Raw genomic sequence first — 27,690 nt, 5'->3', positions numbered from 1 at the left:
ACTTAAAGAAATACTAAGGAACCACCGAAATGCTGGGTAGTATTGACCTGGAAACATTTACATTAAATACTTGTCAGTGAATAAAGCATGTTACAAAACAACATCTAAAGTATAATTTTATTATATAAAAAATAAACATCCATATTCTCAGGAGAATGTTGAGAAGGGCAACACAAGTAACAAAAGATGAGCAGTAATTCCTTCGGGGTAGTGGCGGGAAGGTTTAAGTTGATTTTCCCCACCACGAACTGGTATTATTTGTATCCCCCCCAAAATGAAAACAGATTTTTTAAAAAGGTGCTTATATCCAAGGGGTTTGGAAGTAGACTCGGCGAGTTTATCCCCTGGGGCTGGGTTTCCTTGCTGTCTGGCTAGCTCTTGATCTGTGGCCCCCTGCTGTCCAGGTCAAAGGACACAAAGTACCTTTCATATTAGTCTGGTAGAATATTTCTAGGTCCCTAGAACAGGAACGGTCCTACGTGGGCCTGGCCCACATATGTGGGCTCCTTGTGGCTGGGAGCCAGGTGGACTCGCTCGTCATTCCATTTTATTTATCAACTTTAACCTGGTGTCCCTTGGATCAGATCCCTGGAGAGCTTTACAAATGAGTGGCTGCCGGGACAATGGCCACGTTCTGTGTCAGGAAGGTCGAGTCGGGAGTCAGAGAAGTGGGTGCTGCCCCCTTTCTCCTGAACGGTGAGCAGGCACCTCATCTCCCAGGGGTGGTGTTTCTCTCCACATATCGATCTCTGTGGTTCTCTCCAGCTCAGGAAGGCTGTAATTTGGTTCTGGTTCCTGGAGTGCTAGACCAGGAAAAGATGCCAGGACTGGAAGTGGGGGCAAACACACCTGCAAAAACAGCCTAGAGAAATACCGTCTAGGCCCGGAGTGTTTCTCTGCTCCAGCTGATGGCAGTTCCTCCTCTCTGCGCCTGAGACACCCTCGGGCCAGGCTGCCATTGTCAGTGTCCAGCTGGAAAGCCTAGAATCAAAACTCTCAAGGATAAAAATCCAGAAGGCCTGGAGATCAAGGGTGAGGGTTTCTCAGTAAGTAGCTCCTCTGTGGGGGAGTTCGCTGTTTCCCAAAGATGACCTCCAATCTCGACCTCCCCTCTGTTTGAGGATCTGCCTTATCCTGTCTCCCTTCCCGCCCTTATGGGGCAGCTTTGACATAGTGGAACCGGTTTAAGGACAGGGACTGGGGCTCCTTCTTTGAGGGAACAGCCTTGGCCTATGAGAAGCATATTGACAAGCTGGGCAACTTACATCTCTCTTTTCCTTCCATTGCCTGAGCACCTACTATGTGCCAGGAACTGTACTCAGTGCTGGGGACACAAAGACCGACAAAGCGCCTGGCTTTAAGGAGTGACAGTCTAGAGCAGTGTTTCTCAAGCTTTAATGTGCAGACAGTCCCCGGAGGAGCTGCTAAAATGCAGCTCTGACCCGGCGGGTCTGGGACAACGATGGAGGTGTTGCATTTCCGATAAGCATCTAGGTGACGCTGACACGGCTGCTTCCAGGGACCACACTTTGAGGACCACCAGCCTCGAATATCCACATCTAGACCGTATTGATTCTAGTGTCATCCGAGTCTAGAACTTTCAGGTCTCGACCAGCGGTTATGAAGATGCGGGCCCAGCGCCGGCAGCATCAGTACAACCCGAGAATTTGTCAGCAGTGCGAATTCTGGGTGAAAATTAGCAGTGAAAATTCAGTTCCCGAGCCACACTTCAATGGCCCAGAAGCCAGATGTGGCTGGTGGCTACCCTATTGGATAGTGCAAATATAAAACATTTCCATCGTGGCAGAAAGTTCTACTGGACCGTGCTGGGAGCAAACACATCAGCGGGTCATTATAATACAGGATAAGGACTCCGTGACAGCAGGGAGCACAGGGGCCTCTCACTCAGCGGGAGAGGAAACAGGAAGTCTTCCCCGAGTGGTTGGTGTTGAAGGAACAGCCAGGGATTTGCAGGAGAGAGGGCTCTGGGCCACCTGGGCGGGGAGAAGCGAGCAGGAGGTGCACAGCTGCCTGTGTGTGCAGCTCGTCGGGAGCAGGTCCGAGCAGAGAGGGACAAGGCCGAAGGCAAAGCCGGGGCCAGCACAGAAAGGTCTTTTCTTTCAGGCAAACACTTTGGGCCTTAATTCTAAAGGAAAACGGACTCACGGCGGGATTTTAAGAGTCAGAACGACCTTATTCAGTTTTGAAAATGGAGGTGAAATTTACGTGATGTGAAATCAGCCGTTTGAACGTGTCCAGCGGCGTTTAGCGCGTTCACCGTGTTGTATGACTATCACCTCCGTGGAGGTCCTCTTTCAGCACCCCACAGGAAAACCTCGTACACTCTAAACACGCCCCCCATTTCTCACTCCTCCTGGCGCATGGTTCAATTTTTAAAGACCCCTCTAATGTCACAAGCCCAGGGCGATAAGCGAGAGCAGCGAGTGACAGAATCTCCGGGAATTTCCCTGCATTCGAAGAATGCCAGGGTTGGTGGAGACCTCAGTGATCTTTATTCCAGGCCAGATGAGGAAACTGAGGCCAAATAACGAAGGGGGTCACATTGTCTCCCCCCCGCCCCCTGCCACACTCATTCCCCACCACGATTGTTATGACTCGCGCCTTGTTCTACCTGACGACTCGGCCATCCGGAGAATCCTGCTTTGCTTCTCTGGCCCTTGTGGTGGTCAAGGAAAATGTGTAGCCCCTGAGTCAGTCTGAATCTTTCTCAGTCCATGGGAGGCAGAATGCAGAGGGGGAAAGAGCGAATGGCTTTGGAGGCCCAGGTCAGGCTCGAATCTCGACTCAGCTTGGGACCTGGCCCCCTCGGCCCCCTGCTCCGTTTCAGCCCGCTCTCTCCTCTGTGAATTGGGGCGGCAGACCCACCTTGCTGGGCTGCTGGGAGCATCAGCTGGGATGTTGCCTGGGCAGCACTCGGCCTTGCACTCGGCCCCCACTAACCCCCACAAGACTCTGTTTCTTTACTCGCAGCTGAAACAAAGTGGGGCTACCCCACGAAGAGAAGCATGTGACGGGGATCAGAAAATGCCCGGAAAGAGATTTTTCCTACCGAAGGACACGGGCAATGTAAAGAACACGTGGTGACTTTCCAGGAGCTCTGGGCCTCTGTCCTGGGAAACTTCGCTCCGAAGCTGGATTTCAGTTATCTCTAGATAACAGTCTTTCGCGGGGCAAGGCCTTGCACGGATGTCACGGCTCGATGTGGTATCTGAGTGGCACAGCACTTGAATTCATGGTGGGGCTGGGGCTGATCCGTGTTCTTCGTTTCTCAGGAGGTCCTGAAGGCAAATTTTGCCTAGGGGTAAACACTTCCCTTTCCTCATTCTCTGGACCAGCTTCCTGTCAACTGTTCCACAGACTTTTTCCTCTTCTCTGCCCAGAATGCTGCTGGGGGCTCTGGGAAGCCAGGCAGAGCCCCGCGTGGAAGGGGTGTGGCCAAGGGCTCCAGTCAAGAGGGGGCTGGGGGTCCTTCTGGACCACCTGCTCCTCCTCACCCAGCTTCCTCATCAGTGGGATGTCTGCACATCCTGCTGTAAGGGGGCCAGTCTCGAGAGCCGATGAGAGAGAGAAGACAATGTTTTCGCAACGGAGTGGGACAAACAGTCCTCGGAGCCTTGCTTCTTCCTCCCTGCAGCCAGCCTGCTACGTCAGGCCACGTGCTGCCTTCCGCTGTTCCCAGCCCCCCAGGTCCCCCTCCTTGTCTTCCCCTTCCTTTCCTGGCCAGGCTGCCTCGCTCAGCTGAGGGGATGAGGCAGCGTCTCCTGGAGTCATCTCTTTACCCCGTGCAGGCGTGAGGGTGCTCCCCTGGGCTCAGCTTGCACCCTGCAGGGGTGAGGCAAAGCCGAACTGGGGAGCGGGGGACCACACGGAGCGGCCCTGCCATCTCTCAAACAAAGGGGACGTGAGGTGTCTGCCCACCGCCGACCCCAAGCCCACGGGCCCCAGCTCAGGCCTGGCTCAGAGCGACCGTCCCTTTCCCCATTCCAGACCCATTTCCTACCCAGGACAGAACCAACACCTTGTTTGTCCCCTAAGTGACTGCTCCTCTGTCTGGAAAGTCTTTTTCTTGTTTTATTTGAAGACCAGAACTGTTCCTTCCTCCCCTCTGGTGATGAGGAAACATTCTGTTGAATTTGGCATCCTCAGCTTCTAGGAGACCTTGGTTGTTTGTAATTTGATACTATCAGGTTGTTGCATAACCTTTCCTACTGGGAAGTGGGCCCTGCATCCCAGGCCTTCTGTCCAGTTTGGGGTAAGGGGTGGGGTTGAGAAAGGTCAGAGGTGAGGTGGGTGAGGGAGCAAGGAACAAGAGATGTTGGCTGTTGGTCCTGGTTTGGGGCAGGGCCAGCTGGTAGGGACCCAGTAGAAGTTGAATTGCGTGTCCTTTAGGGCCACCAGACTTGAAATGTTCCTATCATCACATTCAAGACCACCCCTCAGGCCAGCCAGAGTCCTTGGTCTCAACAGAGGCCTGGCTGCCCTGTGTTTCTAGAAAACTAGTGTGCTTTGGGCATCCTTGGCAAGGGCCCATATTTATATTTAGAAACGAAGCCTGCTGCTTTAGAAGGTTATAGAATGTGCACTCCTCAGAACAGGCATGTTCTTCCATCCGAGTCACAAATACGAATGCCTTTGTGGGCCAGGCAGGTGATAAAAGTGAACACATGTTCATTTTCATCAGTGTGGGCAGTGCCAGGGATGCAGTAAACTGGAGAACAGAGTCCTGTCTAATCACATTCAATGTCAGTTAAAAAAAATCCATTCCAAATCAAACGTCAGAGGGCTGAGTTCAGTGTGTGAGCTGCCACATTGCAACTTCTGCTCTCCTCTCTCTGTAGGTAATTTTTTTGTTTGTTTGTTCTTTGGTCTTTGTTTTTTTGGATGGCGTTTGTTTGGGCCCTTCCATGGCAGGCACTGTGCCAAAGGACCTTGCTCCGAACTTAGTTTACGTTATCTTAATGTAACTTTTCCCACAACCCCAAGAGATAAGTACAATGATTTTCCCCCTTCATGGCTGAGGAGATGGCGTCTGACGGAGGGTAAGAACGCTGCCCAAGGCCACACGATGAGAAGGGGGGGCCTTAGAGCTAGACCTGAGTTCTGCCTTGTTCCAAAGGCTCTTCCTACTTCCTACTTCCTAACATTTCTCAAACTCTGGCCCTCAGAACCCTGGCGTCGGAGTCACCTAGAATCTGTTCCACCCCGGACTCATGAAATCAGGATTGCTGGGGTTCTCTCAGTGGTTCTGCTGTACTGGGACGTTTGTGAACCTCCTTACGAGCTACCCTGTCTGTCAGTGTGACTCTTGTGTCCTTTCTGGGACAGACTGCTGTTCCTAAGCGTAGGCTGGGTGAGTCTTCCTCAGCCTGCCCTGTCCCCATGCATCAGGGAAGGCCAGCCACTTCACTTCCGTAGCCAGGGAAGAGCGAGGAAGCAAATTCATGAATCATGGTTCTGTTTATGTTTTGGTTGCTGAGGCTAAATATTTATTGCTCTAAGTAAGAGGTTCTGCCTTAATTAGAGCCATAACTAACCACAAGTGCGTTGAAATGCATTCTCGTGACCCCAAGACATGCTACTCTCAATAGAAAGCCATATCTAACCAACGCTTCTAATGTGCCAATGCCACTGATCAAAGTCTTAACACTGATCTAAACTGAAAAGCTTTCAGAATCAAAAAGTACATAGAAGCTATGGACTTTTCTATTGTTTTCATTATAACTTACAGGTCCGTATTTATGATCTGATGTCTTAAAGGTATAAGGATGTGGGCGATTAAAATCTGCGCTTACAAGCGCAGGCTACATTTACGTTTGAAGTGCATTGTGTCTACTTCCTGTTCTGCTCCTGTTCTCTTTCCTGAAATGGCTGCTCTTCACCTTAAGTCACCAGGAGAGCTTTAGAAGATATCGATGGGTACCCAGGCCCCATGCCAGGCTAATTAAATCACAATTTCCGGGGCAGAGGGGCTTTGGCATGAGTATTTTTTTATGCTCCCTTAGTGATTCTAACATGCATTCAGAGATGGGTGGGAACCACAGTCCTAGAAGGTGTAATGCTGGCTGTGCGCTTAAACCTGGATTCAGATCCAGGCTCTGGCATTGGTTAGCTGTGTGACCTTGGGCAAATTGCTTAACCTCTCTGAGCTTCTGTTTCTTCATCTGAAAAATGGGCCTAGCCCTCAGGGTTGCCGTAAGGATTACATGAGGTACATGCAAAGAAGGACTTAGCATTAGGTTTAGGAGTGCTTAACTTGGTGCTTAGGAAGGGCTCAGTAAATAGGTGATGATATTGCTATGGTTATCGTGGTATTTAACTGGGAGTGAGTTTCTGTTAAGCCGGAGAGTCCTAGGGGACCGGGGGAAGCTATCCTGGGATTCAGCCTTCGCCGGTGCAGGTAAACCACAGACAGCACCGATAGATGTTTCTGCTCATCAGACTCCACAGCCGCGGGACCTGCACAGACAGAATGCTGGTTGGAGCTGTTAAGTTTGTCCATCCCCAGCAGTGCCACTGAGATAGATACAAGAATTTGGTGGAGTAAGATGGTGTCCACACTGGGAGGGATATGTATTTTTATTATTGGACACTTAAGACCTGCACCCTGGACATTTTTAAAATAAATTCTTTCAGAGCATCAGGTCTTTGGCCGTGGCTGGGGTGTATAGTTACGTCTCTCTGTTGAAGCCGGAACCCCACGTGGAGCCAGCATTAGCTGGTCAGTCTTGATGACTTAGAGGGGGACAGCCCACCGGTGGACACGCTGCGGGGCTTTGCTCAGCCAGCCTTTTTTCTCTCTCTTCATTCCTGAATCTTTGCCTGCTGACCGCTCACTTGGTTGACATATACATGTTTTATAACTGGCTAAATTCCTTCTAACTCCTCCGGCTTTCAACCCTCTGCTTATAAGGCGAACATATTGAAACGGTTTTCTCTGAAAAACGACTTTGGGAAGTCAACCGCCCGAGGAAGAGCAACACAAAAGGTTGTTTCAAACAAGCAGAACCCCTAGTGGTGGAGACCAGTTAGCAGGCTTATTAATTAGGGGCTAGCGTACCACTCTGAAAGCATCCTGGAGGCAGGGGTGACATCCGTGTGCCAACGCTGCTGCCCCTTGTCCACCACAGTAGGCATGCACCCCTGCCTCCTGGTCAACACTCAGAACTGTTGGCTCATCTCTTGGAACTGAAGCTTTCACCTTTCCTTGGCATCTGACCTCAAAGGCTCAGCAAGTCTGTCTGAATCTTGTGCACTGTGGACATGCAAATAAGCAGGCTTCATATATGCCCTCACCTACCTCCACCCCAAGCTTCCGCACAAATGCCCCTCAAGGGGGTGGCATTATGGGCAGAGCCCTGGCACGTGCAATCGGAGATGCTTTCTTCCTCCCTGCCCTTTGGCCTTAAGCTGCGGCCTAAGTCCTGCACCCCAAAGCCGTGTGGGAATGGTTTCGTCCTTTCTGCAGTTCTGGATTCTCTGTTCCATGGAATCGGGAGTGGGCTTTGCATGTATTTACGGAAAGTGTGGCTCTCGATGGGAAGAACGTATTTGATAACTCTCGGGCCAGGACAAAGAGCTTCCTATTCAGCCCGCACGACTCCACTTGGTTTCAAGAGCCCCGCACCCCCAAACGTGAACGTTCTCACGAGGGGAGTTCTTTCGTTTCTTGCTTCCACACTTGGAGGACCCCAGAGCTGGTTCTGAGAAAATCCCGGGAAGGCTGAGCATTTCCGGTGTGGCGTCCTAGGTCGGGGACATCAAAGGGTCGGTGTGAGTGCAGAGGACGGGAGCCTTGGCCTCACTGCCCTTTCTCCTCACCATTGCTTTCGCGTCCACGCCGTCCAAGCCAGGAAGTTGCATGACCGCGGCGTGTGTGAGCCACATACATGTTTGCTTTGGCAGCGCTTTCTACACGCTAAGTTTGTGGAATCCTTGGCTCAGCCAGGATGAGGGTGGGGTGTGTGTGGGAGTGGTGGGGATGGTCATGGCTAATTCAACGCAACATGTATTCAGGATGTTTCCATAAAGCATGACCTCATCTCTTCCAGCCCGCTGGTCATCATTATCCTGGTGGTCATTTTTGACTTAGTGGTTTCCAAAAGAATTCCTTTAGTTACCAAAGTGGAAATTCATAGATTGCACATGGATTGTTCTTACCTCCCCCCGAGAGGCAGGAGGTCAGAGCTATTACTAATGCTTGTCTCCACAACATGAGAACAACTCATGAATTCAAGGGAAAAGAAAGCAAAGCAAAGCAAAGCAAAACAAAATACAACAGTAAAATCCATGCCAGATCAGTTGTTGGGCGTTGGGCAGATCAAATAGCTGGGAAAGTTTCTGCTTTTCTCTCTTCTCAAATAATTGTATTTTTTCATCCAAAGCAGGCAATCACATTGTGATCAGTAGGAAGACAAGTTCATGTATTTAACAAACATTGGTTAAGCACCTACGTCTTGGGTGCCAAAGACCAATGAAATCTCATGGTGTGGAAATGCGCAATAAGCAAATCAGTAAGCCGGACAATGTGAGGTGCGAAAAATAAAGTCACGTGATTGAATAAAGGGTGACTGAGGCAACGGCTTACGTATGTTGAGGCCAGTAAAATAAAAGCACAGAATGAAAGATATGAACTAGTTGAATAAAAATGGATGGTTACTAAAAGAAGTCACTCCTTTGCTATAACCATCAGAAACTCTCGGAGAGTCCTCTTGGAGAGGGGCTGTTGTCCCAGAGGCTAGCTCCGAGGTCAAGAGAAGACCTGAGTTGTCAGTCAAAGAACCAACTGCTTCCTGTCCTTTCTCAGGGGGAAGTTCAGCCAAGCAGACCACCTGGGAAGGAGGGCACCGGGTCCCGGCTGTGGCTTACTGGCCTGGCAGAGTCCCCGTCAATGTCACCAGCACCGCCTTGTTAAGGTATGAGACCCGAACAACTTTTAGATGTTGGGGTTTAGAGCAAGAAAATCATGGAGGCTTGAGTGGTTAGAGACTTCAGGAAGAGAGAGACCTCATTCACCAGCTGCCTTTCCCAGGGGTCCTCAGGCAGTTCCAAAGGTCCGAATGTAGCAGCAGGGATCAGACTAGAGGCAACTGCACGTGAAAGTTAAAGCGCTAGGCAGCGGAGTCTTTTGAAGCCATCCTCTGAGTTAAGGTCTGAGTGAAGAGGGGACTCGGTGGGTTTCATGGCCCTCAGTGCTGATTGGTGGCACTGTCTGCTGAAGGGAGAGAGCAGCAGGGGGCGGGCAGCAGCCCGGGTTTCCTTCTGCCTGGGTCCGAGCTCATGGGAGGGAATAGGTCATCCTTTGAGCTGTAATTAATCCATCCGTGGGGGTGGGGCAGTAATTAATCCATCCATGGGGGTGGGGCAGTTGTCCCAGGGGTGGCCGTGTGAAGCCAGCATTTCATTGGCAATCACATGACCCCAAGAAAGGCATGTAGATGTCTACTTGCCCTAAAGGGGAGATGGGAAGGAGGTGGCACCACCAGGCTGGTACAGAAAGAGTGAATCCTAAGTGAGGACAGTCTTCCTACCTCTGGCAATGAAGCTGTACAGTGAGGGGAGTCACTGGGTGCTTCCTTTATTAGAAGAACACTATACATGTGATGTCTCACCATCACCCTCACTCCTTATTAGGGCCGATCCAGGAGACCACCTCTTTGGCACAGAACTTGGCCGTGGTGTGCCATCCTAAAAGCAACACCATGCAGCTGTGTCGCCGTGACTCAGAATGGGCTTCTCGCTCTCTTGGGCACAGTTTTGCCCTGTATTCCCTGACAAGGGGACCCTCAGTAGAAGTCAGTGGCCGTTCACGCGCTCGGAGGTTTGGTTCTGTTTAAAGATTAATTTGCTAGTTCCAAAGGTTCTTCAGCATCAGCCGAGTGGGTTCTGGCCTAGAGAACACAGCCTAGTAGAGGCAAGTAGCCTTCACAGGCTTCCTCCAGCACGCCCGCGACCTGGTGGGGGAAGGGGAGAGACCGGAGCCCAGGGGGACGTAAGGGTAAACAGCTCTGCTGGCCAAAGTAGGGAGTTGGGAGGCACTGCCCCTGGCAACCCCTGGGGCCCCAGAACTGCGGGTCAGCCCTGTACATCAGGAGGGGGCAGCGTGCTATCACGGGGTGCCAGCAGGTGTGACAACAACGGTGCAAGCTGGAGTCTTGTGATGTCGGGCTGGCTGGGACGAGGGCCAGGAGGGCTGCTTTTTCTGGGGTTGACTCGGCGCCGTCAGGCCAGGTGTTCACGGGCCGGGCTGCACATGCGCAAATAACTGGCCCCCTCTGCAGTTACATCGCCGAGGACCGAGCACTTCCGAGTGCGAACGGTGTTTACACCTGCAGTCAACTACAGCACCTCGATAAAACCGCTTCATCCCGCTGACCATCTAGGGCCTCAGAGGTGGCAACTAACTTAGGGGACAGGTTGGGGACCGAAGGAAAGTCGGTCTCGGCACAAGGAAACATTTCCCCTGGGGTTTTCACCGGAGCAATACCAAAACCCCGTGTCAGCCCGTCCTAGGGTATTTTGGGGGGTTAAATGAGTCTCGAATTTCGCAGGACAGTTTGTGCAGAATTCACGCTCTTGCTGTCTCCCCACGTGAACCCGTGTAAAGCACATGGGGGGAATACCCTCCCTCAGGGACGGGCCACCGTGCGTCTGCTGCCCTTCTCCCTGAGGCCTTCTCAGTTCTGTGGAGATTGGCCTTAGGATCTATTTTCAAGAAACTGGTGCTAACACTTCACGTCCTTGGGAGCCCAGCATTCCCATCCAGAGTGTTTGTCACTACCCTAAACTTTATTCTTCAGAAGATGTAGAGCTTTTTCCAGATCAGAGATAACTAACTCCCTCAAGCCACCCAGGGGTAAGGCCAGGTACCTTGCCCTATATTCTGGTGGTCCCGAGGAGTTGTGGGCATCAGCGAGTGGACGAGTTGATATAAGTACTTGCACGAATACAGAGAAGTGAAAAGGTATGTGTGTGTGTGTGTGGGGGGGTGGTACAGGGGAAAAGGGGCCCACACAAATCCCACTGGATCCCTTTCAGAGATACCAAAGTTCATACTTGGGGGTGCACCCATCCGGTGTAATAAGCTCAAAGGAAGGTCTTGCACATGCTCTGCCCCCAAAGCCCAGTGCCGTAATTACAGAATGGGGGAAATTCGCTTACCCAGCAAATGTTTATTGTGTTCAGCTGCGGGTCAAGCGTTGCCCTAGGGGCTGGGGGTTCAGTAATGAGCAAGCCAGACAGAGGCTCCTCATGCCTAGGAGGCCCCTCACCTTCAGGAGCGCAGGGCTTGGGCGGCACGTGTGACAGGGACACTGGTGGCGGTTTGAACCTCAGACTCAAAAGCTGGCATCCCAGCCTCAGCACTACTGACGTCTGGGGCCTGACCATTCTCTGTTGCGGGCTGCCCTGTGCACTGTAGGATGTTTAGTAGCATCTCTGGCCTCAGTTGTGGGCCCTACCCCCAGTTGTGACCACCAGAATGTCTCCAGGCAGCTCCGAGTATCCCCTGGGGTGACTAACTCACGCTGGTTGGGAACCAGAGTTTTGTGTGGTTTCTCCGAGCTGTGCGTCAGAACGGGAAGGATCTGCTCTGTGAAAAAGCTGGGAGCCTCTGGTTTCTGTTGAGAACAGAAAACCTCCTTTTCAGGTTACTGGGGCAAGTACGAGGTGTCAAGAGTGATGTGAAGGACTTGAAACAATCTCCTTTGAAAAACAACGAAAGCTGCTGTTGAGCTAGGAGCGCGGTCCCCCCCCCAACTCCCCCCGCCTCGCCGGGCCTGGGGAACCTCGCAGCTCTCTTCCCGTATTCGAAAGGCGGTCACGTGGAGGGGGATCCAGCTGATTCTGTGCCTGAGCCACAGAACCCTGTCCTGGAAGTAAGAGCTACAAGGAGATGTTCATGTCAGTGTCTTGTGGTTTATGTGTCACCCCTGGGCAGGGTCTAGCCACATACCCTCTTCAAAGCCCCTCCACTTCCTATATCTGGCAGTGGGGAGACAGGGAGGTGGCCTCACTCCTACCCTTCCCCGGCCCCCCACCCAGCCACGCTGGGCTATGTAAGGCACGTGCTCACTTTGCTCTTGGGCCCCACCGATGCTGGGGGCGGGTAACTGCAGCCCTGGAAACTCTGAAGCTCCACAGCAGGCTTAGGCCAGGACGGGGTGGGCACCTAGCTTTTCCTGGGGAAAATAGACGGAAACTACAGCACAGTAAGAAATTGATAACTAAATACTAAAAAAGAGCTGCTCCCCACATCCTGGGGACACTTTCCACTCTCCCATAGTCTAGAAGAAGCTCTGCTCTCCCTTCCGACAGAGGACAAAAAGCTCCCTGCTCCCTCGCCATGTCCAGTCCCAGCCACCCCTCAACCCTTCCCCGGAGCGACCCGCTCCCCCTCGCATTTCCCGTCTTCAGATCACGGCTGCCTTTGCCCCCAGATGTAATGTCCTCAGCTTCTAGGAAACCCGCTCCCTTTGCCCTAGGGTGCACTCCACCCCGGGACAGCCCAGCACAGGCACCTCAGTTCCCATCAGCATGGGTCCCAAGGCCCAGGTGGTTCCCCTTGGAGCACGCCACCCTGCAGCCCTTCAGCCACCTGCCTGCTGGAGCAGGCCCTCCAGTATCCTTCTCACCATCACTGGCCTCCGCACCCCGGTTCCCCGACCGCTCCTCGGATGATACACACACTGCCTCTGAAGCCGTAATCAGAAAAAAGTAATGTATTTTCACACAGGCAGCAGAACCTGCGAAGGTGTTCCCAGCCCACCCTGGTGGCAGCCTCTCGTGTCATGCAAACAGCCTCTTCTTCCATGAGCAGGTGCCTGGCTGTCCTTCTCCTCCCCAGAAGGCCGGGGAAGTGGGGCTTCCTCCTTTCTACAGTCAGGGCCGACCTCTCCATCCGGCCGGCAGGCACGGAGCCAGAACCCATGAGACTTCAGGAGCACGTGAAATTGAAGACTATGTTTCAATGTATTCTCTTTGTATCTTTATATCCATGCAGTTGTGAAATGTAATTTTTGATATTGCGTGTGGAGGAAGGGACCCACAAAAGTCAAAATGTGGCCCAGCCAAAGCCCCCCCTCCCAAGTATCATAATGAACTGCAGAAATTTGAAAATGTAGATTTGGAGGTTTGATTTTTTTATCTGTCTCTTTCTCCAAGGTCTTGAGGCTCCAGGGACCAGTTTCTTAGGTTAAGTTTGAGGTTTGGAGGCAACTGGGGCAGCTTCGGCAGCCTTCACAGAGCTGATGGTTTCTCCAAGTTCATGTCTAGGCTGGGGGCCAGCCCTGGGGGTGAGCGGCGGGGACGGGACTGTGTGTCTCCCTCTTCCCCAGGGAACCCCGGGGACTTGGCTTTTTCCATTATGTGAGGAAATACATTTGACGACAGCCCAAGCTCACATCACGCTGGGATTGACCAGTCACTGGAGACGGTGACGCTTTTCTCGTGGGCCAGAGGTTTACTTTGTGCTCTGGGCGGACTAGGTTCCTCTGTGGTTCCCGGTAAACTCTGAGACAATACAGTTCCCAGAACATCAGGCTTGGTGCTGTATAATTAGGATGCAAAGCCTCATGATAGAGGGGGGAAAAAAAATAAGATGGAAAAAGACAGTGTACCAGGCATTCCGAAATCTAACGCAGATCCTGTTTCTCTTGCTCACTGATTTGACCCATCTGTGATGCACGCAGGCCTCTCTCAGGGGCACCAGTGAGAGAAAGCTCAGACACGCAGCCCCAACCACAATGGCCTTTTCACACTGCTTTGCCGTCCTCTGCGCTGCCCAGTCTGTGGCAGGAACTGTGGACTCTGGACAGGTTTCTGGACTGTGCTGTGCTTGGCAAGTGCTTACTCTGCACTCCTCGCATCAGTGGGGGATGCCAGCTCCTGGAGCGTGTATCTCAAGAGATAAGCCACCAGCTACATGGACTGTGAAAGCTGGAGGCAAACCAGAAACACTCTGTACCACGGTCAAAGGAGAGATTCCGCCTGCGGTTGTAGGCAGAGCCCTGGCAGGAAGGAGGAGGCCGGCAGGGAGGGTACCAGGGCCTCTTCCCTGGGGAAGTGCAGCCTCGCGTTGGCCCTGTCCTCCTGGCTCCATCAAGTCCCGTTGTCTCTTCCGCCAGCCTGGCCCTCGGATAGACAGTTCGGCTGAAAGGGCGGCTCATCTGTTCTTGCCGCAGAGCTGGCTCCACCATGTGCACGGCGGGCTGGAGGGACGCGTGCCCTAGAGTAGAGTGAAATTGTTCCGTGTGACTTAACAAAAATCACATTAACGAAAGTCTCCAAAATGTTAACGATGGCTGCCTTTAGGTGAGGGATCATTTGTGCGTTGTTTTCTCCTTTATATTTCTAGATGTGCTATTTTTATTTCTTATCATAAACATTTACTCTTTCGTAATGGGGGAAAAAAAAAAGAGCTAAATTAAAGGGGACGGAGTGTTTCACACACCGTGGCATTCTAAACAAGACTAGATGTTTGCAACGCACAGACCCAGGCAAGGAAAACAAAGTATGCATTCTCTTGCAGACACCTGTCACGCACTGTTCCCTCTCGGCAAGTGGCCTGCTTGGTGGCAGGTCAAACTGCTTAGGTGTTCGGTCCTCAGGGATGGCCCTATGAATAGTTACAGCACAGACACCCAGTGAGCACTCCCCAGGTGCCAGCTTCTTCTGTGTGCCTTTCCTGTGTGTCTCATCCACGCCCCCACTCTGTGAGCGCGACACTGTTATTACCGTGCCCCGTGCAGAGACCAGAAAACTGAAACACTCGGGAGCTGGGTCAGTGGCAACACTGGGATGTGAGCTCAGGTAACACCTGGCTGCAGAGCCTGGCTGCTAAACCACCAGGCCCTTAGTAGGAGCAGGTGGAACCAGAAGGCAGGAAAGGCGGGCGGAGGGGGCGGGGCATACGGGAGGCTGTTGGCGCTGGGTTTGGGCCGCTCCGGCTGGGTCTTGAGCACAGCGTGGCCGGGGAGTCCGGGACCAGCTGGAGCCTTGGCTGTCTTGTCCTTCCTGCTGCAGTGTGCTGGACGTCTTCCCCACCGTGGTCGCCCTGGCCGGGGCCAGCCTGCCCCGAGGCCGACGCTTCGACGGCCTGGATGCCTCTGAGGTGCTCTTTGGCGGGCCGCAGACTGGGCACGAGGTAAGTGGAGGTGGTGCGAGCCCCTCCCGGGCTCTCTGGGAGGTTGGCCTGCCGCCTGTCACCCGGGGCCTGGTCATCTTTGTGCAAACAGAGCATCCTCAGAAGATGCGCGTACGTGGCCGCTCCAGGTTCCGTTTAGGAAACCCCGAGGCTGACTCCTCTGAGACGAGCCTCTCCTTCTCCCCTCCTCCTTTTCCCCTGTTGTCAACCCAGTTTGTCAATCCAGATTCGTACCTAACAGTCTGGCTGAGGGTGGTGGGTGCACGTTGGTGCTCGCTCCCTCTGAGAGACCTTCAGGTGGCAGGGACGGTCCCCTGGCTCCTGAGGGCCCAGACCGAGGCTCTGCAGCCCCCTCACCAGCTTTGGACTTGCACTTCCCAGCACCCCAGTGTCCCTTTCTCAGGTGCTCTGACGCATAGCCAGGGAATGTCAGGCCTGATGGCCTTTCCCTGTCATTTTTGTGTGTTTTCCTTTTGCCAAAAGGAAGAGGAAGTGGGAGGAGGGAAGGAGGCTGGAAGAACCAGAGCTCCCTTTGTAAGGCCCTGGGAGCACAAGGCTTCTCAGTTAGGACCCACACATCAAAGGGTCTATTTATGTCTTTGCCGAGGGTCACATGGAAGTGACTCAAATGCTGCTCAAATGTACTATGGCGGTTAACGAAGCCGTCCTTCCCATGGCGCTGGCCAAGGCAGGCCAGCACGCCGGGCCTGAGTGGGCATCAGTGCTCCTGTGAACACTCCTTAGTTTCTAGGGCTTGCCAGACGATGCCTGGAATGTCCCCAGAAGACGTACCGCTTTTTCCTGGAATATCTGACCCTCTAGAGCTGCACACCCTTCCAGGCCGAGCTCTGTTTCTAAGCAGCAGCAAAGCAGGAAGGTGCCTTCCGCCTTCAGGCTGGAAGTTTGCAGTATGTGACCCTGGGGGGTTGTCGAGGACGTCAGTGGAGAGGTGCTCCTGAATGTTTATCACCGTGGCTACTAATAGAATAATTGGGGTCACCAGGAAGTGCTTCAAGGACTGTGGTCTCCTTGACGTTGGCGGTGGCCTGTGGAAGCCAGCTCCTTTGCACTAACTTCCGTTCTCAGCGGGGAGAGCGTTAGCTTTCTCAAGTCTGCAGACTCACGGAGGCCCCATCCGTGGAGTTTAACAGTTATTGGTCTAGTGCCCAATGGAATTGGGCCTAGGAATCAGGCAGGAGGACCCAGACGCAAGCCACAGCACCGTTTTGGGTTTTCATGGTGACATGCGATGTGTGGTAACGTAGCTGGAGTTGGGCTGATTTGCTGCCTAACGACACCCCATGGCCCAGATGGAAACAGGCTGCTGTCGATATTGTCAAATGTAAAAGCACATGGGTGCAGACACCTGTGGGCACGTCCCCGCTCCCGGGGCACTAGGTTGCTGCAGTGTTACTGACGATGCTTGCTGTGAGATTATTTGGAGTTTGAGGGCAACATAGGTAGTCGCTGACCCTGAATTTGGCCTTGGTCTTTTCTGGTCGGCCACGAACGAGATGAGAATAAATCATCCTGAGTTTGCTGAAGGAAGGCCGGAAGGTAAGAATAGGATTGATCATATAGATATATGTAAATATACATATGTGTATACACAAACAGATATTCCTGTACATACATGTATTTTTTAATAAACACAATTTAATTGTATTCGCCTTTAGATATGTCCGGGGCTGACAAGGGTTCTGATATGAGTTGGGTCAGAAGAAAACCATGTCAGTTTCAGGAAGCTCAGAGTAACTCCTAGTCATCTCAGTAGAGTATGCAAATACGTCTCAGCAGTTGGGTTCTTCCCTATTTTGCAAATGAAGTAACTGAAAGTTGAAGAGTTGAAGCAAACTAGAACCATTTACTTTTTGGCAGCCATCCCAGGCCCTCTGTTGATTGATTAAAGGCTAATTAATCGGTTATTGGTTTTTCTGAACAGTGTTCTCCCTACCCACTTCACTGACAGCTAGAAACATCACGTCTGTGATGTCCAAGGCCAATCGTGGCTGACGCCATGCTGCACAGTTTTGCATCTGCTGAGCCTTCTGCTTCTGATCTTGATGGGTCCTTCTCTAGAGAAAGAGGTCAACCACGAGGAAGGAGAGGGGAGCCAGGAAGGAGACAGTGACCAGCCTGGCACCAAACGTCCCACTTTGTACTTGCCCAACTCCCACACGGAAGTGGGAGGTTGTGATGTTCCCACTGGTCAAGTCATATCTCAGTCCCAGGTTGCCATGGCCAACTCGATAAATCATCAACAAAGAAAAAGCTCGCTTGATGGCTCTGCCACTGCCCAGCCCAAACCAGTCTGAGGCTGCCGTGGGTCATAACATGTTCGGCACATCCCTGGAGGCCATACATTGAGAAGTTGGAGTTTAGTCTCTGGAACGCCCATCGCTTCTCTTAGGGAGGCCTCTAGTGGCGACAGATGCCATCAGAGTGGCTGGCCAAGGGCTGGCCATTTCTGGAGAAGGCAGGTTGTGCACCCCCATCTGATGGGGTGGGAGGGCCTCCTTCTGGGGATGTGGCAGAGGCACCAGCCTTCAGGGCGTAAGATAAGGCAATGCTCACGTGCTTAAACACACAAAACAAAATAAAACCAAGCGAACAGCTAAGAAAGGCAACCAAGAAGGTGCAACATGTATTCCAGAAGGTAGTTTTTATCTTCGAAATTTGGACCAGGCATCCTCTGTAGAGGAAATGTCTTCAGCTGTGATTCACGGGTAAATTTGCCAACCGCCTTCCTATGTTGATATAAACAACGCCACTATAATCAATCTGCTCAAAGGAAAAAAAGGCATGTATATGAGTTCTCCAAAATCCACTGTCCACGTTTCTGAGAGCGAACCATCCCCGAATTCGCTTCCTCTTGGATTGTGGAAGTTGCCTCTGGTAACGTTGAATAAATATCCCAGCCCACACTATGGCGTTACTGTTACTGCAACTCAAATACCGTCAACGCTTCGAACCAGCAGACCTTGACTCCCATCTTCTGGATGTCAGAGTGCATCATAGAACAGAGGACAATAGGTTTTCCAAGTTCTCGCACTTCCTGCCTTCTCCAGAAGGAAACAAAACAGCCTCCTGCGGTGAGAGGCTTGGCTTCCTGCAGGCTTGGAAGAAGTGAGGGTTTTGAGTTACTCTTTCTTTTCCTGTTTGGAAGGAGCCTGCTGTCATCACGCTGGCTGGGGAACTGCAGAGGTTGTCACGAGAGCACCAGAGCACGGAAGAAGCAGGTGTGGGAGGAGCCCCTCCCTCGGGGGAATCCTCTCGGGGTCAGGAAACTTGGGGGGACAGCTGTTTACAGCTCCAACAGATGTTTCTCATTTTTTTTCTCTTTAGTCCCATGGAAACTTTGAATCACGTAAGCGCCTACCCAGTGATATATATTGGCCATGATTCATACCAGGGCGGTCTCCAGCTTCCAGCCCAAACCCACCAACCTGGTCACTTATTTCCTACCAAATCCTGTCCCTGGGAGCCCCAAATGAAGTGTTTCCGTTCTGTAGGGCGAGTCTTTCATTTGTGGCCTGAGGAGGAAGGATTCCCTCGGCCTGAGTGGAGTAGGGTTGAGTCAGGTAAGGACACCATTCGGAGGTTAGGCTGCACCCCGTTCCGGAGAAATCACACTGAGCTGTCTTCTCGAGGTGCCATCTTATGCCATTCTTTCTCAGGTGAGAGTTAGGAAATATCGGGGTGCTAAAGAAGCCATTTTCAAAGAGAGCTGAGGACCACCTGGGAATCTTTGTGAGACATGCAGGTTCCCAGGCCCGGTCTTGAACCTGAGGGGTGGGGCCCAGGCGGGCCGGCCTTCTAGGTGTGTGACCTGTGCAATCACCCAGTGCCCCACACTTAGAAGGACCAAGTGCTCGTTCAGCACGTTGTTTATACAGTTCCTGTTCACTTGAAGAACGTTTTGTTTGTTAAAGAACAAAATTCGACCAAGTCAATTTGAGGATCTAATTGGCTTTGAGGATCTAATTGCTTTTCTTGCTTGGTTTAAAGTGCACGTGCTGTGGCCATCTTGAAATTTTTAATTTTTAGGCAAGGTTTCTCTCATTCTCATTTTGCACTGGACCCTGCAAATCACATAGCTGGTCCTGGGCCTAGGCGTGTGACCAGAGCTGTAACCCACTCCGACTGACTCACAGCGGCTCCCAGGAGCGGGATGGTGAGGGCTACAGGCCCGTGTCTGTCCGGGTCTGGGGCAGGAGTGGGGTTGGGGGGTGAGGCGTAAGGAGGGGTTATGACAGAGGAGTGCTTCCCAGGGGGCTTCAACTTGCTTTTCTTAGTAAGCTCTGCTGCCACTCTCTCTCAGGTGCTGTTTCACCCCAGCAGTGGGGCAGCTGGAGAGTACGGAGCCCTACAGACCGTTCGCCTGGAGCATTACAAGGCCTTCTTCATCACCGGTGAGTTAGCGAGGTGCGGGCTGCACACCCGGGCGACGTCCCCCGCGCCTCTCCCGCCTGGACGCTCAGGCCCTCCTTCAGGAGCAGTCGGCACCTGTGACAGTGTCCTCCCCCCGCCCACAAAGCCTGGGCTTAGCAGAAGTTTCCAGCACCCAAAGGCCCAGCGTAGGCCCTCTGCACCCACAACGTGTGGCAGACCTAGATTTCACCTAAATCTCCAACAAGCTCAGAGCTCGTTCAGCACGTTGTTTATACAGTTTCTGTTCACTTGAAGAACGTTTTGTTTGTTAAAGAACAAAATTCAACCAAGTAAATTTGAGGATCTAATTGGCTTTGTTAATTTATTCATGAACCATACAGCAACCTACCTAGCAGCTAGAGGGGCACACGGGGTAGGGGTGGGGGTGTTTGTCCAAAAATGGAAGGTTTTTACAGGCAGAAGGGTGTGGCAGGGGAGTTATTAGAAGAGAAAGGATTATTTTTAGGGCAGTCATCTTCATTTAGGGGAGAAGCAATGGCAGGGCTTTTATCCTGCCCATGACCTCACTAGTATTGATCAGGGGCTTCCAGACTGATGGGTTTAAAATTCCGCTCCTGGGAGAGGCCGAAACTGCAGCGAGATTAGTGAGTTTGGATTGGTGACATGGCTTAGAGCAAGTGACTCCATTTTGGCCTGTTTTTTATTTTTATTTTTTAACACATTTCATTGTCATGCTTTAGATGCCAGTTTGGCAGAACTAAATGGGAGCTTAGAGATATTCGAAAGTTTAATTTACTTGACAATAGACTGTTTCAGAATAGAGACTTTAGAGGTCTATTTGGCAAACTGGCAGAAGTCAGCTTCTGGGTTCACCCCGTGACTGTCTTAAATGTATGTTTTTAAAGCGTGATGCTGGATCGGGATGGTTCTCAAAATCTTCTGGTAGCTTCTCACTGCCAACCGAGTTCAGACTCCTTCCAATCCTGGGTCCCTCTATCTTTCTAGTCTTCTCCAAGAGCAAGGGCCCTCTCCCTTGGCCTCCATATTAAAATCCCTCTCAGCTTTTAAGGCCTCGAATCAAATGCCACCTCGATCACAAAAGTCCCTCTGATCTTCCCAGCTGTGTAGGATTTGGAGAAATCTGATATTTATCACATTCTGCCATATGTCAAATGAACTCGGAAAGAGTCCGGAGGCTTTGCCAGAAATAAATGATAAAGATTTATATAGGGGTCTTAGAGTTCGCAAACACAGGCTAGGCAAAAACTCAAAAGTGTTTGAAAGAAGAAAGAAAAGTTGAGTAAAAAGTACATTCTCGAGAATGATCAGTCCTGCAGTCTTAGCCCTAGGATTCGTCCAAGACCGTTGTCAATCAGATGTCCGTTGGCTGTATACGTGATTTCGTGAAGGGGTAGTCAGAGGCTTATCTGGACGTCTGGTATATATGTCCAGATGTATAGCCAGGCATTGAGGCAGGACTGGAAAGTTCAAAATGTTAGGTTCCCAGGCAAGTTAGAAAAAGAATAGAATTGTTTCTTCGTGTCTCAGCCTTCATAGTATTAATAATTTTCGCAGCTTGGTTAAAGGGACTTCATTTCATATGTTCTCTATCTTTACTCTTTTCTCACACATATGCCAGTCATTTAGGTACACGTTTTATTTCTTCTACTGGTTTTAAGCTCTTTAAACTCAGTGCTCTGTGAGCTCTTTAATGACTGTTGTCTTGCAGGGCTTGCTTGGCACAGTATCTTGCACCTAGTAGGAACCGTAACATTGTTTTTATGAATGAAAACAAACAAAAAAGCCACCAAAATCTGAGACCTGATACAGATTCTAATTCGATTCAGTTATTTCATATCAGAGCTTTCCAAAAGATTATATAATACAGAAAAAAAAAATTTCCTTATGTGTAAATAAGTGACCCTGAAGAAAATCTGGCATAAAAACAAGTTCTATGAGTTCATAATTTGGGGGATATTAAAAAGGCCACAACAATCTTTGATTCTCCAAACCCTAAAACGCAAACGGGTCAGATAATTGTTATGCTTTCGGATGGAAAGTTTGTAGGTTGCAGTCCTCACGTTACAGTATCTAAAAGGTGTGGTTTCCCCAGGCTGAGTTAATTTCAGAAGCAATCCCACTGCCAGAAAGCCCTCAGCACCACAATATTGGAATCATAAGTGTCACTATGAAGTAACAGGATCGTTTAGAATGATCCCCATCAGACAGGAATTATAAACCCTAGGGGACATCTGTCCTCGGGAGTTACCAGACTCCCAGGAGGATCAGGGTGGGGAGGACTGAAATCTCGCAGATGGGATGAAAACAGGGACATGCTCTGCTTCTTTCCCCTGCACCCCCTAAAAATCGGCATCCTACTTACTTAAAACTGGTTTTGGATAAGCTAGATGAAATGACAGCTACCGCATTAGATCAGAGAAAGATGTGTATCCTTCTATGACAGGATGTGATTTTGTGGTCGTGAACTAGGAGTGGCCTTAAAAGGCAATCAGTTCGTTTCGGCGTATGGCCTAGAATTAAGGTATCTTACTGTTTTTCATTTTTATCAAACTAATTTAAGGTAAACTTTACATACAGGGAAAGGCACAGATCTCAACTGTATAATTTGACGAGGTTTTATTAATGTCTATACCTGTGTAAGTGCCTTCTTAATGCTATGAATTATACCAATTTTCAAATATTAAGTCAACTGAATAAAAAATTGGAATTCCTGGATAAATCCCACTTAATCGTGACTTTTCAAAATATATATTGCTGGATTCGATTTGCTAAGATTTTGTCTATAATTTTCCTTTCTTGTAATGTAAGATCATTTCATCTGCAAATAGAGGTAGTTCTACTTTTTCCTTTTCTGGATGCCTTTTATTTCTTATCTAATTTCTCTTGCTAGAGCCTCCGGTGCAGTGTTGGATAGAGGTGGTGAGAGTGGACATTCTTATCTTGTTCCTGATCTTAGGGAGGAAGTTTCAGGCTTCACCACTAAGTCGGATGTTAGCTGTGAGGCTGTTTTCTTGGACACCTTGTATCAGGTTGAGGAAGTTTCTTTCTATTCCTAGTTTGCCGAGTGTTTGTATCATGACAGGGGGTTGGGTTTTGTGAAATGTTTTTTCTGCATCTATTAAGATGGTCATTTTGGGGTCCATTATTCTATTAATATACATTGTTTTACATTGTTTTTTGTATGTCGAACTAACTTTGCATACCTAGGATAAATCCCACTTGGTCATGGTGTATAATTTTTTTTTATATTCTGCCATAATCAGTTTGTTAGCCTTTGTTGAGGTTTCATGCAGGTATATCCATAAGGGATGTTGATCTGTAGCTGTCTGGGGTATTTCTGTTATGTCAACCTGTGCTGATTAATATGGCATTTATGGTTTCTCCATGTTTTTCATGGCTTGATAATGTTTATTTTTTATTTATTTTTATTTATTATTTATTATATTTTTAGATGAGGCAACCCTTGGATAATGTTTATTTTTAGCACTAAATAATATTCCATTGTGTAGATGTACCATTGTTTATTTATCCATTTACCCACTGATGGATACCTTGGGTGCTTCCAGGTTTTCACAGTTATGAATTGTTTTGACAATTATGCTATGAACATCCACATGCAGGTCTTTGTGTAAACATGCGTTTTAAACCCATTTGGTTAAATACTAAGGCGTATGATTGCTAGATAATATGTGAAGAATGGGCTCAGTTTTATAAGAAACCATCAAATCGTCTTCCTTTTTGGGTTCCCATTAAGAGTGGGTGAAAGTTCCTGTTGGTCCACAGCCTTGCCAGCATCTGGTGTTATTAGTGTTTTCTATTTTGGCCATTCTCACAGGTGTGTAGTAGTATCTCGTTGTTTTAATTCGTAACTACCTAATCACATAGGACGTTAAGCATCCTTTTGTTGCCCAATTTACTAATCGTATAACTACTTTGGTGAGATATCTGCTTAGGTCTTTTGCCCGCTTTTTAATTGGATTGTTCGTATTCTTATTGTTGTTGTTGTTGTTTCCAAATGAGTTAGTTCCATTCTAGGCAGTACAGAATCCAGGATGAAACAAAGACTGAAGGACATATTTTGGGTTGGATTTACTCTGACCTCACAGCTAAGGTTGAAATGGCTGAGAAGAACTGAAGAGATGAACCACTGCATGATGATGATGATGATGACGATGATTTACAAAAGTTTATTCTTAAATGTACAGCAGTCTCCAAGACAACACTTCATTCTAGCCGTAGGTGGCAACAGATGTTATGGCAGGGAATCCAGATGTTAAAACAGGAATGGAATTAAGGACCACCATTGCCCTAGGAGCAAGGAACTTTTTGCCAGATTCCCTAATTCCACCTGTGACCAGGGGCCCTTCTCTACGCCCTTCGCTTTTAGCTACCGAGTTTCTTCTGCTTTTCTTTTTGCATCTGCTTGAATGCCTTATCTTCCTTGTCCATCTCCTTGGCCTGTTTATTGGGCTGCTGCCAGGGCTTCTTGCCACCTTTGCAGCCGGACACGGCACCTGCCTCCCTGTCCTCAGACCCTGCCACCAGAATGGTTATTGTTGAGTTTTAAGAGTTCTTTGTATATTTCGAATAACAGTCTTTTATCAGATATGTCTTTTGCAAATATTTTCTTCCATTTTGTGGCTTATCTTCTCATTCTCTTGACATTGTCTTTCAGGCATTTATCCTGCTTGGAGTTCTCTGAGCTTCCTTTATCTGTGTTTTGGGGTCTGAAATTAATTTAGGGAAAATCTAGGTCCTTATTCTTTCATATATTTCCTCTGCTCCTTTCTCTCTTTCTCCTCCTCTGGCATTCCCATTATGCATTTGTTATACTGTTTGTAATTGTCTCACAATTCTTGGATATTCTATTGTTTTTTTGTTTTTTATTTTTGTTTTTTTCCAGTCTTCTTTTTGTCTCTTTGCTTTTCAACTTTGGAAGCTTCTTCCGAGATATCCCCAAGCTCAGATTCTTTCCTCAGCCATGCCCAGTCTAATGAGCATTCTTATTCTTGTTTCTGTTATAGTATTTTTGATCACTAGCATTTCTTTTTGATTCTTTCTTAGCATTTCCATCTAAGAAATGACTGGCCCCATGGAGTTTTTAAGTCTCAGAGTTGTGCACACTGAGCCTCCAGTGATTCACCCATCACTGTGGAGGTTTCCCTCCCCCAGGCCTGGTTCTGGGAGGTATCTGCCCCAGTATGCTGTGATTTTCTCTGTTCGTCTGTGTCTTCAGTCTGGGGGCCAGTGGTTTGCCCTGTGACCCCACCTCTCTGCCAGATTTGGAAGAATTGTTACTTTTTCAGTTCGTTCGGCTTTATTAGAATGGAGTGACGACTTCCAAGCTTCTTTCATGCCGAACGAGAAACTGCAAGTTTCCTATTTAGTTGTTTTTAGAAACTGGACGTTGTGGATGATGCATTGTAGAGATTCTGACTTCTGTTACCCAAGGAGTGTTGATTTGCTGTTGTTGTTCTCGACAGGCAGTTAATTATTAGCAATGTCCCTTAAAATTGTGGAGCCTTGGTTTTACACTTTGTTAGGACTGGCTCGTTCAGATTTGGTCCTTAATCTGAAGTAAGTACTTTAGTTCTGAGACGTGGTCTTTACTCCTTTTGAGACTTCAATGGAGAATATGAAGTGTTTATCAGGTTTTTCTAACTCAACAGAATTCACACTCTAAACTCCATCTTCCCTGCACTGGGCAGCATGGAAATGCCTGCTGAGCTATTCAGACTTCTAGCTGTCACTAGAACCTGTCTCCTCTGCACGCGCACAGTTCAGGGGTCAGCCAAGGATCTGAAGGGGGGTTATTTGTGGATTTTGAGGTTTTCCCTCTCCGGCTCCCTCCTTCTCAGGATTTTGCCCACCAATTTTCATCTGTTATTGAAGCCCTGATCTTTGTCTTCTATCATCTCAAGCCAAAGAGACCGCAGCCATCTCTTTGGGCCCAGCTGCTATGTGCGGCACAGACTGGGGGTACCTCCCCAGGGGACAAAACTTAAACACAGACCCAACCCAGTGTGGCGTCCTTCTGTCAAGGATGGGATCCCTTTTAGTTTCTGCCTGCCTTGCTTATTATCTAGTGACTTCCATTTGCTGTTTTTTAAATATGTCGACTGGAATGTGTAATTGTTATCTACACGAGGGTTAGTTCTGTGCAAGCTGCCCCACTCCTCCCTCAAATGGAAGTCTACTTTTTAGCAGTTGATCCCAACCTTCACTTGACTGGTTGCCAAAGCTCACGTCACTGCTCTTTACTGTCAGTGAAGAGGAGCCAGATTTGACCCTGAACTCTAGGTAAAGGCATGAGCTCTTACACCCTGTCAGGCAAGCTGAATCTCAGTCACAGCAGGAAAACCATCGAGCGGGGCTCCCCAGAGTCTCTGTGATCTACCCATTCTTCTCACTCGATACCTCAAATGTGATTTCTGTCCAGCTTGAGCCAGAAAGAAAGCCGCATCCTCAGGAAGCGTGGCTTTGGCCCCTGTAGGTCTGCTTTTACTGAATTGTACTTTGGTGTCATACTCTCATCTTGGGGTGAAAGGTGTGATAAAAAGTCATCAGCTGGACCATCCTAATCATGCAGCGCTGTCTGTCATAAGAATGTATGAGGAGCCATTGACAAAAATTCTCTCACACCTCATTGCTGGAAAAAGCTCCGCTTCCCCTGAAGAAATGAATTGAAGTTTCTAATTTATTCAAGTTTGGCTGCTGAGAAGCTCAGAGGCAAAGGTCTTCAGGAACTCCTGTATTTCCAAGAAATAAGGACACTCCTGAATTGCCTTAATTCCTTTTGTTTATTCAATTATATTATATTTGTTTCTGTCAGATACCTTAACCACCTTTTTGTATGGACAAGGCAGACAACAACAAAAAGGTCGTCTGAATCATTAACAACCAAGGATGCTGCCATCACTCTACACATTTGTCGCTCCTCTTCTGGGACTGCCTTAATAGCCAGATTCTAACTCGTACAGGAATCTCAGTTTCAACCCAAAGCAAAATTATTCACCTTGCCTTTCTATCTAATTACCAAATTGAATATATTTGCTATTGGAGAAATCGATTTTCAAAAAAAGATCAAATTTACTCCCAAAGGGCAGAGAAGAGAGAGATTTGAATAAACATTGTACGAGCTCACATATCAAGTCCAAAGAGAAGTTCCAGATCACTCTGGACAACAGGAGCATCCTGGAATGAGCACACAGGTCCTCACGGTAATTTTTGTGACAGGAGGAGCCATCATTTGAATAAAGTCCTGGTGTGCTTGAATTCATTTATACTCAGTCTCGGTTCTCTTTACAACACAGGGCCAGCATTGGGTTTGATGGGCTGTTTGTTGTCACCCTCTCTAGGTGGAGCCAAAGCCTGTGACGGGAGCGTGGGTCCTGAGCAGCACCACGAGCCTCCCCTTATTTTCAATCTGGAAGATGATGTTGCAGAAGCTGTGCCTCTAGAACGAAGTAGTGCCGAATACGAGCGCGTACTGCCCAGGGTCAGAGAGGTCCTTGCCAGTGTCCTTGAAGACATCGCTCGTGACAACATCTCCAGAGTGGACTACACTCAAGACCCCTCAGTAACTCCTTGCTGCAATCCCCACCGAATTGCCTGCCGCTGCCAAACCACCCCCTAGACCCATGTTTCCACAAGCAGAAATGTCAGGCACTGAGACAGGGCAAGTTCACATCCCAAGTGCAGTCTTACCCTCTTTAGTTATGTGCACTTTAAAAATAAGTCTCAGAATCTTGTTTTGCAGCCACCACCTTTCATCCCCAAACTGTCCCTTCTGCCTGCTAGCTTGAGAGGACAGCTGCGCTGAGCTGTAATGGGAAGCACACGGGCTTCAGAGTCAGACCAGGTTCAAGCCCCAGCTTTTGAACTTGGGGCTGTTATATAACCTAACTTGCAAGCCAGTTTTGAAGAGTCAATACGGCAATACATGAAAATGCCTGGCACAATATCTGACACTTGAGGCAGGCACTCAATACGTCTCTCTCTCTCTCTTTCTCTCTCTCTCTCTTTAATGTACCTAGTTTCTCTAGTTATTTTAGCAGGGATTCGTTCCCTCTCTCTCTCTCTCTCTCCCTCCCTCTCTTTAATGTACCTAGTTTCTC

At 49.3% G+C, this 27,690-nt stretch overlaps 1 protein-coding gene across 1 annotated transcript in view; it reads left to right on the top strand.

Moving 5' to 3' along the window:
- ARSG (arylsulfatase G) overlaps positions 1 to 27,635 on the top strand; it is an 89,656-nt gene extending 62,021 nt beyond the window's left edge. The window contains exons 9-12 of the mRNA XM_006912276.3: positions 8,825 to 8,933; positions 15,040 to 15,160; positions 19,482 to 19,572; positions 26,932 to 27,635. Of these exons, the coding sequence (XP_006912338.2) occupies positions 8,825 to 8,933; positions 15,040 to 15,160; positions 19,482 to 19,572; positions 26,932 to 27,209 (599 nt within the window). The 3' untranslated portion in view covers positions 27,210 to 27,635. The remainder of the gene's footprint in view (positions 1 to 8,824; positions 8,934 to 15,039; positions 15,161 to 19,481; positions 19,573 to 26,931) is intronic.
- Positions 27,636 to 27,690: the final 55 nt, after the last annotated feature.

Source organism: Pteropus alecto, unplaced genomic scaffold, assembly GCF_000325575.1.
Source record: "Pteropus alecto unplaced genomic scaffold, ASM32557v1 scaffold134, whole genome shotgun sequence".
In the NCBI taxonomy this organism is placed as follows: domain Eukaryota; kingdom Metazoa; phylum Chordata; class Mammalia; order Chiroptera; family Pteropodidae; genus Pteropus; species Pteropus alecto.
This window is presented reverse-complemented; position numbering and strand designations above follow the sequence as displayed.